Genomic DNA, 11,868 nt, shown 5'->3' on the forward strand with positions numbered 1-11,868 from the left:
ACCTATTGGCATAGTGTGGGAGTAGAGAAACCTTCAAAAATTCACTATCTCTGCAAGCAAGCAGCAGCAGCATACAATCCTCCCCTTTATACTCAAAACTGCTGTGGTCAGGCCGATAGTTCTCTGCACGCACTGCGGAATGTCAGATAAGCATGTGCTACCAACTTGTAAACACTCATCTGCATGGAAAACTAACAGAAAAGCTTCCACATATTGCCTGGCGTCTCAATGCTGGCACAAGTTGCTCTTCAGCCGTACAGCACAATTTTATTCTTTTCAATAAAACATCTTTATTTTGTACATTATATATCTATATATAGAGAGAGAGATGAAAACACCTCTCTGATTTTTAAAGAATCCACAAATAGTGAATATGAAAAGCATGGCACCGAGAACACTCACACAACAGAAGGCAAGGAACAGACATCCAGAAAGAGCACCTTTGAATGTTTGTCTGCAATGGGGTTAACTCTGCCAGAACTGTAAATTTCAGGAAAAGCACCTATTCCTCCCACAGGACAAGTATGTAGTGGCAATGGGTTACAGCAAACCCTCTAGAGGAGTGCATTAGGCAGCCAATTTTCTTCGACTTTTCTAAAACAAGCGATCCAAAAATGCCTCTTGTAGAACCAATCCAAGTGATTAAAGGGCAATTGAGAGAGAAACCAATTTAATCAGCAAATAACCATGATGCTTTGGGCCATGTTTGCTACTTTATAGTTAACTGTCCATTGTGCTATTAAAAGGATGATTAGGAGAAAGATAAATGATTGTGGGTTATACTTAAAAAGCATCAACTTGGAAGCTGGCTGTATGGTTGCGCAGCTACAAGTTAAATCTCAAAGAGTACTTGCATTGAATAAACAGCTGTTGGATTGAGGTGTGTGTTTTATAGTGAATAAAAATGGATCGTTGTTTTCACTGGCCATGTTGGCTGTAGCAGCTGAACACTCAGTGCAGCAGTGGCTAAGATGGGGATAGGCAAAAACAAGAAATGTATTGCTGACTTTTAAAATATAATTTCCTACCAAAATATTAAAAATATCCCACAATGTTTGACCATCTTGCTCTATTGCAAACTCTAGGCATTCACTATAGCTTTAAGTGGACTGATTGAAATCTTAGGTATCGTATGGTTTTCTGTGGTGCATACCAGCAATATAGACAAACTGCTGCAGTAGGCAGCGTTGATAATTGTAGTAATAGTAATTGTAGCAACACTTCAAATCTTCCTGGGATAACCAAGCAGTGCTTACTGCTTTGGCTTTGAAAAAGTAAGGCATGTTTCCCAAGGAACGAGTTAGATTGGGGTGCTATTGAACTCCTAACGAAAGTCAGATGGTACCGATCTTTCAGTCAAGATGGTGAACGGCAGCGGCTCAGAAAACCACCAGCAAAGTACTGAGAAGTGTCAAAGCTAGGGGGGGGGCAGTTCTGCTCTAGGAAGCCACATTATATATAGGGTAGCTGCTCAACTCTGCCCAGGAATAAGTTGTCTTAAGATGTTTGTGATTGTACCTGCTGCATGAGATGGGGACAGTGGTTTCCATCAGGTCAGGGTTATTTTAGGGAAATGTCCCTCTTCTCCCACACCCCCAACCCCACATTTTCTCTAGAAGCAAAAACAAAAACCCCACAATGAAATTAGCTGTTAAAAATCAGCACACAAGGGAGAGACCCAATAAGCCATTAGATGAAAATGAAACCAACAAACAGTTTAAAATTAATCAGAAATATCCTGAGCTGTACTGTGGGCAATGCAAACTTTTCAGCTGAAGCTTCTTCATCTGTCACAGGCAGCCTGTAAAAATCAGGCAGCAGGACAATGGAGACTGAGTGCTGTGGGCAATGGATGTCCACTATTGCTGCCTCAGGAAGCAGAATCCCTAAGCTGCAGTCCAACACACTAATGGTTTTGCCCTCTACCCGGCAGTAACTTCCCAACAAAAGTCAACAGAACCAGGAGTTGCCGGTCCAGGCAAAGATGCAGCCGCTCTCATCTATTCCGGGGAAGGGACATGAAAGCAGCAGGTGATGAACAAACAACATGCTTAACTCGCTCCAGGAGGGGCACTCAATCCAAGCGGCAGTTCTAGCTTCCGCAGGAGCAGAAGGGGTTTGTCCATGTAAATTGACTGGCCAGCAGCAGCTCTGGACAGTGGGGAGAGACTTTCTTCCCTTCCCCTATTGCTAACATCAGGAAACCCCACTGATTCTGTGAGTCAGAAAGTGACCAGGTCAGAACTTAAGCCCTGATCCAGTCCATTCTCTTCGATGGTGATGGCTTGGATATAAGTGACATGTCCAATACCTTTGGTAACTCCTTCACGGAACAGCAATTTGGCTCCTATCTTCAAATATTCAGGATGTTTAATGAATCTGAAACATACCACAGCCTTTTCTCCTGTACGCAGCTTATCCTGAAGGAGGGAAATAATAGGAGTTACAAGGACAGTCGCCTAGCTACTCGGCTCAGGGATTCTAGGAAATGAGGGGGATGTTTAAGGCCACTGAGCAATTCAGTCCCAATATGCTTTGCGTGTTTATGAAACTCCTAGTGGATTTAACTATGCAGGTTCTCTTCTGAAATGGTGAGGGCACTGCAGAAGGGAGTCCTAATGTCATGGTTACAATAACTGATGCAGGATGAAGATGTGAAAGCAATGGAATGATTCCCTGAATAGACCTACCTTCCCATGGATCTTCTCCACAATTGCTGTTTGTCGTACATTGCCAACATGCACCGTTACTTGAAATCCTTTCCGGAAAGTTGTGGCATGGAAGAGCAGAACAATTTCAGCTTCAAACACTGAGCAAATGGTGGGATTCATCTCTGGGCTGACCATCACCATACCCTAAGTGACAACAAGACAGCTGAACCAATACTATTGACAATGGTGCTCCTCTATTCCCCAATACATGCACACTAGGTGGACTGCTACTGTCCTTCATGAAGTGCTCAGTTTTCCATTTGCAGGAAGCTGGCCCCTCCACAGAAAGCCAAAAAATGTAAGGGTAAGATAAAAAGTGTGTACATGATGAAGACAGACTAACAGTGGGTGGAGGATGTGTGGGGAGTGTTTAATTGCCCCCTTCCGCTCAATGGCTTTGACTCCATTTTCTTCATTGTAGTTTTTTGTGGAAGCAAACCACCCAAAGCCATGGATTCAACTATTCCCAACCCCTGATCCCGAATCAAAATGACTTAAGTGAGTATATTGCCTGCAGCATTTTAGGGTGTCTTCTCAAGCAGAACCACAGTCCTTCACAATATCATCCCTTCACAACACATGGTTCCCAAGAGGGTAGGGGGAAGCTTTTTAAAACCACAGCTCCCAGAAATAGGAGACGGACTCACTTTGCGCAGCAGCGAGCGGTCAAAGTGCCCAAGAGCCAGCGTGGCAGCTTGCCCAGCCCGAAGCACACGGCACGCCGAACGATTTCGCTGCATACTGCACACTTTCAGCTGGAGGAACTTGCCATCATCAGTTGGACCAACCACCAAGTTATCTCCCTCTCTACATATCCCACTGAGAAGGGCACAAAAATCAGGAGTGTGTATTTAGCTCTCATAGAAAGGGAAAGCTTTTGCTTTCTACCTTCTTAAAACATACCCTGGGGCAGCTTCTTTACAGTCTTTCCCATCTCAACTATATCCCACAGGGAATGAATCCCTTTGTGTGTATTCTCGTTTCTCTTTCACAGTCGCTTCTGTCCTTGAAGTGAAATTGTATCCCCTTGATTATTGAGACAAGGCATTCGGTTTCCACCTGCACAGTATTCCCAAGCCTACAATGAGGAAGGAAATGCTAAACTACACTGCCAGTCCTCCCCTGGGGGACAGAAGCTCTTCTGCATCTCCTCTCTATCAATACTGACCCCCAAGGCACCATGCAAATAGCAACACCCACCTTGACAGAGTTCCTCCAACAACAGTGCCCACCTCTGGTACTGTATAGATTTCATCCACCTGCAGCAAGACAAAATCAGGAGCTTGAGACCTGCTATATGGCTAGGCCTGCCACCCCCCCCCCATGAATGTCAATACAGTTCTGTCTACAGGACCTCAGGACCCATTCCTTAGGCAACCATCCTTCCATCTCCAAGATGTCCTTGCCCTCGACACATGAAGGTACTTACTGTTTGAGACTCCCAATAACATTGAGAGAGCCTTGTGTACCTGGAACTCGGTGAGTTGCTGCATAAGCTCTTCCTGTTCTTTGCTGTTTGTCAGAGGAGGAAGGATGTTGAGGAAAACTTTCAGGTGATCCAGGTTATCTCCAGAGACACTGGACAAGGTGAAGATAGGAGTGATGCTGCCAACACACATGAAAGAAATAAGATGGTGAGCTGCAATTCTGTGTACGATTGCCATTGAACACAACGGGAAGTTGACTTTTACAAGTAAATAGGCACAGGGAACAAGTCCCTATGATTGGCTCCCAGAGAAGTTTGAGAGGAGACATCTAGGATTACACGAACTTGCTGCTGTGCCCATAAATAGGTCTGATCTTAGCTCTGTACTGCAGTCCCAGTCCCACTTGCCTTTATAATTTTACCTATTTAAATACTGCCTTGTAACAGGAGTCCTTGGGAAGGCTTACATTAACAATTCACATTTAAATAAAATACAACGAAAACATAAAAAGTTCATTCAAAACAGAGAGAACCTGGCTTGTTTCTCCTTCTCATGGAAATGTACTACAGGCTGCAACAGTTCAGGATGCAATCATATCAGAGGCATAAGTTATCTAGTCCCATAATGCAGCACTAGAACTACCTGTACCACCTAGTTAAGCCAGTGGGGTAAGGACTTCATCCATACAGGTTTTTAAAAGCAGAACATGAGAGCAATCCCATTAGTTACACTGCAATATTCCACAGACCTGGAGGTACTCGCACCTTTCTCCTTAAATCCACTTTTCCTCTAGTGAGTTCGTTGCAATTGCACCACCCGTGTCACCAAGTGATCTTCCCTCCCATGCTGAGAAGGGCAAGTGATTCTTACTTGGGAGACTGTGCAAATTGCTGTGCTGCAGTGACGGCATCATCATCCGATGTTACTAGCAAGGGGAGCTTGTTACAGCCAGGCTGCTTCAGGATCCTCTCCAGCTGCTTCACTGTCCGCTCCACAGTGGCTTTCGAGCACAAGTCCACTTTGCTAATGACAATGAAGAAGGGGACCTTGAGGGCCATAGCCAAGCCGAGATGTTCTCGTGTAGTGCCTGCTGCAGGAGATAGGATTGCAGGGAAGAAACAAGTTGAGAAGACAGGACCCCAGAGCAGTTTACTTTCTGCTTGAAATGGGCATATGTATTACTGTGCTACAAGGAGTGAGGTGTTGATTTTTATTGACTGCACATCATCTTTGAACAAGATGCGTCATGCCTAGGTTACAAAATATGATTAAATCATAACAGGAAACATGCAGCTTACCAATTCCTGTATTAGCGCTCACCACCAGCATTGCAAAATCGGGGCAGTAACTTGTGAGCCCAAAGATAGTAGTTTTAAGGTACTTGTGATGGCCAGCCAAGTCAATGAAAGTGATCATCTTAGAGGAGCTCTCACAGATCTCTTCAGCTGTCCGCGAATCACTGTAGTTGACCACCTAGACAGCGGAAGACACTGCTGTTGAGAGTTCAAAAGCCAAGGCAAGAAGCCATATTTTGAATCAAAGGAGCAAGACAGCAACGCAGCAGCAGAAACATACCTCTCCTTTGCTGTTAAAGCCAAGAATTTCAAAGCTGATGCTGGATGTCCTCCCAGACTGGATCTCATGCAAGTGCCGAAAGAGGTTGAGACGAGCTCTACCTCGCCCGTTATCTAGCTCTCCTTGAGTCAAGACACCCAACAGAGTTGACTTGCCTGAATCCACATTCCCAAGCACAGCCACTCGCAGATCTAGGAACTTAAGGGGAAAATGAAGAGCTGTACAAGCATATTTTGAAACAGAACTAACCTATAGAAGAGTTTTTGAAGTGCAAGGTTGATTCAGACCTTGACTGCCTTGCAGAGTAAAACACTAAGGGATCCAAAATCACTAGGACAATTTGTATAATTGCCTGTGACATGTGGCAGCTCTCCAAAGCACTAACCAATGGAGCATCCTTTGAAATACCTTCATGGGACACGAAGTTCCAGTTGCAACTTTCTAAACAACAAACTGCTTGTATCAGAACGCTTTTGAATCGAGTGGGTTACCTGCTGATTATCTGGGACCTTTCGGACAAGGACCTCCGTTATTTTCCTGGGAATATCACTGTCATAATCCACTTCTCTTTCCCGTAGCACCGTGATGTCAGCTCCTACTCTGCACATTATAAAACAGAAAGCCGTTGGGTGTTAATACATCAACTGCAACAACTTCCTCAATAGGTGATGGAACAGGACTATCTTCCTGTGTCTTTCAGAAAGGCCTCATGTGGACACAGCCTACAAATTTAGGGAAAATGTTGTCTGCTTCCCCATTTGGCGAGCCCTCATCGATCTCTGACCATTAAGTAATAGCTTGCTTGCCAATTTTGTGGGGTTGAGGACATTCACATGTGACATTTCAGCATAGATATTAGCCCAGTTTTCCAAATTTAATAACTAAGGATTCCGGGGAAATGTACGCCACCACATATCACAAACCATTTACTAGCCAGACCACACAGCTGCTCATTTGAAATCACTAGACATGACAACACAGACATATAAAGTTCTCACCATAGAGGAGTAAAGTGGGTTAAAACAATGTGTGCAAATATAGCAAACTATGTAGTTCTCATTAAATAAATCTAATAGGAATACTGACTGTATTAGCACTGATTAGTGATAAACCAGTCAGATTTGGCTTCTTTTCAGACAGAATCAGGCACCTGCTGTGCAAGGAAACTACATAGGATTTTTTTTTTAAGGAACACTCTCTTCTTACAAGTGTGACTTGCCAGTAGGTGCACTTAAGGGATTATGGTAATGTGAGAAAAAACCCTTAGGGCAAAGGACTTGGTGCATGGAATGCATTTTCCTAGGCTGGAAATATTCTGTGGGATAGCAAAGCCAGAATGCCAGCTCATTTGTGGAAATAATGAAGCACAATTTGCTTGCTCTGGCCCAGAAGTAGGACAGATGCACATACTTCTCAGCCATCCGCCGCAGTGTTTTGAGAGAGGCACGCATCTCCTCTTCTGACAGTCCTACCAGCAGTCCGTTGTCCTCTACACCAATCTGGTACACTGCCTCACCACGGCCTTCTTGTAGTCGCCACTTCATCTGCGTTACTAGGTGTTCAAAGCGGTACTGGGAAGGATTAACTAGTTTCAGCTGCCCAAAGAAAGGAGTGATTACAGTCAACAAGCAAGGAGATCTGATATGGGCAAGCAATTTCCTTTTTTTTTAAGGAAAAAAAGAGTTCTTCACTAGAGTTTGACCATTTTTATACAAGTCATGAATTGGGTTGAACAGTTTATCATTTGTTCTGAGTGACTGTCAAGTTCAGATGCAGCAGTTAAATTCCAGGCAGCTCAATAAGAGAAAAAACAATTCACTGGGTAACAAATCTGAAAAATTATCCAAGATAGCAAAAATATCTTGATTAATTATTACAGGTTGTCTACTATTTAACATTAGTTTTTGAAGAGAGGTTCCCAGATTCAGTAAAATTAAATACGAGATATCCAATACAACCCCAAACATTTCATTTGCTTTGTGTCTTCCAAATAGCATTGTTTTGCTTGCAGCAATATACTCTAATTGCTAGGTACTAGTATGACTCGTAACATAATTTGACACATGGCTCTTAAGAACTTGGTATCAAGAGCCCATCCCACAAGTAACTCACCTTGTATTCTATGTTCCCATCTTCTGCCTAATTAAAAGAAGAAAACATCACAGGTTAGCGAATTCTGCACTGCTCATCATTTTACATACAACTCTTGACATCTCATTTGTCAGCTCGAGGAAGCCAGCACATAGCAGTGCCTGATTTAGAAAGAATCAATTATATCAAGAGTTGCTAAATGCTATAGTTCTGGGCTCCATATCTAGAAAAAGGACCGAACTGTAATGACATGGCTCCCATAGTGCACTTTTAGAACTATGCCTGCCTGGGTCATCACTGTTCTGCAAACAAAACAACAAGGAGATTTACGAATGCCACAAGAGCTGACTGTGAGTTTTAGTAGTATATTTCCAGCTGCTGTAATAGCTCAGATCATGGAGAAGGCTTCAGAAATCATTCTCTTAAGAAAAAGTAAATCTCAGGTCAGTATTTCAGACAGACCCAGTCTCCTACTCTGCCTGCATGAATCACTTAAAATCCTTCACTGGGCCTCTGTCTCCAAGATACCTCCTGACATCTGTGTGCTGTCTGCCAGTTTTTGAATCTGTGGATAGACATTATTTTTTGAAGTGGAGTAAGAACTCACAAATTCAGCTTCTACAACTAACGGGAACAACTTATGTTGACCAACAATATCAAAAATTCTGAATATGTAAAACAAGTTCAACTGACTACCATCTAGCTCCATAGTAAGCCTGGAAACTGGAATACACATGAGGAGAAAAACACCTTGCTTCATTAATCAATAACGAAGACATATACCTGCAAGCACTGTCTGTTTCTTAAAGATTTCTTCCTCCTCCTTTCACCCTCCCAAGATATTCTCCTGCACTACCTCATACTGCTCTGGCAAATAGCATAGTTCTCTAACAAATGTGCCTTATGCTGGTCTCTTCCTTCAAGCACACAGAGCTTGGAATGACTAATGTGACAGGCAGCTGAAGGAGAAGAAACTACAGTAGTAACCAGCTTGTAGTACAAAAAACATCCCAATGCCATGGCAGATCCACAGGAAGATCGCCACTTCTGATATTCCCTAAGTACTCAGAAAATACTTCTCCAGAAGACACCCCATTTGAGCTAAGTCTTAATAACTAGTACTAAAAATTACTCAAGTGGGGTGAGAGAGACCAGACTATCTCTAAAATGTAGATATGTGACATTGAATTGTACCCTGCTAATCTTAGTTCAGAGATAGTGGTGTGAGTGCAGAAGGAAAGTGTAATAAACAAGACTAACAGCAGCACGAAATCTGATCCACTCAAATTTCATTTCTTCCTGAAATAATCTTGTTTTTCTGGAAGTAAATATCACACTCCCTCTATGAGCAGATTCAGAGTTCTTTCCATGCAGCCTGCTGCTATTTTCTAGTTTAAAAATGTTGGTGGCAAGGGAAACACATAGTAAACAACATCATGGAATAAACCACCTACATACTGGAAATGAGACAGATATAATGCTGAGTTTTTCCTCCTAATATGCCCACTCAATCATCTAAATTTTATTTTATTCATGTAGCATCATCCCCACCAGCTTAAGTTTAGAGTGCCTAGGAAATCACTGCCTTAGAAACACAACATATCAATGTATTTTAGGAAGCAAGAAGTTGTTTAACTTTTATCTACTGAAGCTGCTGTAGAAGTGATGCAGAAAAAGTGACAAGCTTAGGCATGCCCCAAAATAGTCCACTCAAGTCAACTGAGGGCAGAGAGGAAGTACAGTACCACTAAAGTCTCAGGGGGGATGAAATAACTAATTCTGCTCTCTGGGGGAAAGGAAGGCTCACCTTCCTAAAACAAAGGACCAAGTTTTTATTATTAATAATATTGTTGCACATCTTATATGGTTTGCTTCACATTGATTCCAACTGCTATCAACGCTTGATGAGACACAGAAACAGAATAGTAAGAGATCAACCTTCACTAGTATGAAAGAACTGAAGAGGCATATGTGTGTATGCATATATGAGTTTTGAGTGAAAATGAGCCAGGATAACAGAATGAGTTTGAGACTGTAATACAGCTTTATTAAGCCTTGAGTCTGTAGACTAGGCATCCCCAACCTGCGGCCTTCCAGATGTTTTGGCCTACAACTCCCATGATCCCTAGCTAACAGGACCTGTGGTCAGGGATGATGGGAATTGTAGTCCAAAACGTTTGGAGGGCCGAAGGTTGGGGATGCCTGCTCTAGAGTATCTGCATCAAGGTTCAGCCCACGTTCAAGCTAATCTGCCACTGCCAGGTGACACACAGTAGGGACTAGTTCTCACAGAAGTAGTAAACCTATGTCTAGGTTGTACAGTTTCAGGTGGGGGCTGACTTAACAGTGCTTCTCTATATCACAACCCAAAAAAAGACCACCTACACATAGAAATCTAGATGTTAGTGAAAACACTAGGTTAAAAATAAATCCCTGACATCATGTTTTCTATTTACAGGCAACTGTTAACAGACAGCAGTACGATCGAAGAACATGCAATTATGTGAGCCCCTAACTACAGACTGAAGCATGCCATTGAAATTCAAAGAAACCTATATTATACTCAGTCAGACCATTGTTCCATCTAACTGAATACTGAACACTTTGTCTGGCAGTAGTTCTGATGGGCTTTGGTCCAAGGTTTTTCATATAACAAATTACCTGACCTTTTTAATTGGAGAATTAAATTGGACAGAAGATCTCAATGAGAGCTAGACAGAGCTTTCCATAGGGACAGCCAGAGCTTTTTTCAGTCAGAACTCACCAGAACTTAGTTCCGGCACCTCTCAGGTGGGCGCCATTGCCATTATAAAAGAACAAGGGAGGCATTTGTGGTGAGTTCCAGCACCTCTTTATCTAGAAAAATAGCACTGGGAACAACATACTACAGAGCTTCCCATCCACAATCCAAGTAGATATGGACTAAATATATTTGCCCATTAATGTCATTTGGAACTACTAATGAACTTAAGCTTCAGTCTAAGAGAGCCCTAGTCCTTCCAAATTGGACTGGCTGCCTTCGTTTCAAGCTAACAGCTGTATGAACCAATAAAAGCACAACTTTAGTGACTCGGAATCGCCACAAGTGGAAGAGATGAAAAGAAACACTGCTAGAAGTTGACAAAAATGGTATCTATTTCCCTTTTGACACTCAGGAAACCTACAGCTTTGGAGCTCAAGTCATTCACCGTCAGAGAGAGGTCAAGAGAAACTTCAAAGTGTGGCTGTCATCTATTAGGCAAAAGGAGTGGGGGGGGGGGGAGAGAGAAGGAAAGAGAGAGAAAGAGAGAGAGAGACTCTACTATAAAACCACACATTTCAGTCCAAGGAACTGAAGTGAAATGTGCACACATTGCGGAACACAACAACCAGGCTACGAGTGTGAAGCCGATGGCAGTACCAGCTGTCCAAAATATCGAATGGCCCTATTCGGTAGGGCTATGCAGTCTTGGTAGGATGGTCTTCTACCCCTTTCCCCTAAAACACAGCCCAGCCTTGTACGTTTCCAGACGGAGGCTCAGCATCTCCCTCTCTCCCCACACATCCCGATTTGCCACAGGGGGGCTTGCCACCTCCTCCTCCCCCAAAGTCAGGGGGACCACAAAGGCAGAAGCGGGAGGAAAACCCCGAGAGAAGCCCATCGGATGCAACACGAGGGGAGGATCCTGCAAAGACAGCCGACCACCGAAGCCCCGCCTCACTCACCTCCGGGGGCAGGTAGGGCGGGTTGTTGGCCTTGCCCCCCCGGTGTCTCCCGTTCTTCTTCCTCCCCCTGGAAGACCCTCCGCCGCTACCGGAGCCGCTGCCCGCGCGGCCTCGCAGGGCACCGCCGTTCCCGCCCCCCATAGGCCGGCAGCAGCCCCCAAATAGCTCCGACACCCCCGAGTCCATCCTGGGCCGGCCTGACACCCGGCCCGCTCCAGCCCTTCCCCCGGCCACGGATGCTGCTGCCGCCTCCCAACCCCGGACTTGGCTTATGACGGCTCTCTAAACTCCGGCTCCTGACGTGAGAAAGAACCGCAAGGCACCACGGGAAACGGGGCGGTAGAGCCGCTGGACTACAA

At 44.0% G+C, this 11,868-nt stretch overlaps 1 protein-coding gene across 1 annotated transcript; it reads right to left on the reverse strand.

Annotated features, from left to right (window-relative positions):
• Positions 1–265: 265 nt before the first annotated feature.
• On the reverse strand, positions 266–11,800 carry GTPBP2 (GTP binding protein 2). The gene is made up of 12 exons (XM_081856073.1): positions 11,510–11,800; positions 7,826–7,852; positions 7,124–7,308; positions 6,205–6,313; positions 5,714–5,911; positions 5,437–5,611; positions 5,009–5,228; positions 4,181–4,316; positions 3,912–3,970; positions 3,359–3,530; positions 2,691–2,855; positions 266–2,420 (listed from the first exon to the last, which is right to left on the reverse strand). Exons 1-12 carry the CDS (start codon positions 11,693–11,695, stop codon positions 2,223–2,225), a joined length of 1,830 nt encoding a protein of 609 aa, XP_081712199.1. The 5' UTR covers positions 11,696–11,800; the 3' UTR covers positions 266–2,222.
• Positions 11,801–11,868: the final 68 nt, after the last annotated feature.

This window comes from Podarcis erhardii (assembly GCF_964252035.2).
Source record: "Podarcis erhardii genome assembly, chromosome: 3".
Classification (NCBI taxonomy): Eukaryota; Metazoa; Chordata; class Lepidosauria; order Squamata; family Lacertidae; genus Podarcis; species Podarcis erhardii.

Bases quoted from the DNA above. Each gene is read 5' to 3' on its own strand.
- GTPBP2 (XM_081856073.1), bottom strand. From the start codon at position 11,695: ATGGACTCGGGGGTGTCGGAGCTATTTGGGGGCTGCTGCCGGCCTATG. The intron at 7,853-11,509 runs GTGAGTGAGGCG...TCTTTTAATTAG, and splicing joins CGCCCTACCTGCCCCCGGAG to GCAGAAGATGGGAACATAGA. The intron at 5,912-6,204 runs GTAACCCACTCG...TTTCCCCTTAAG, and splicing joins AGGTCCCAGATAATCAGCAG to TTCCTAGATCTGCGAGTGGC.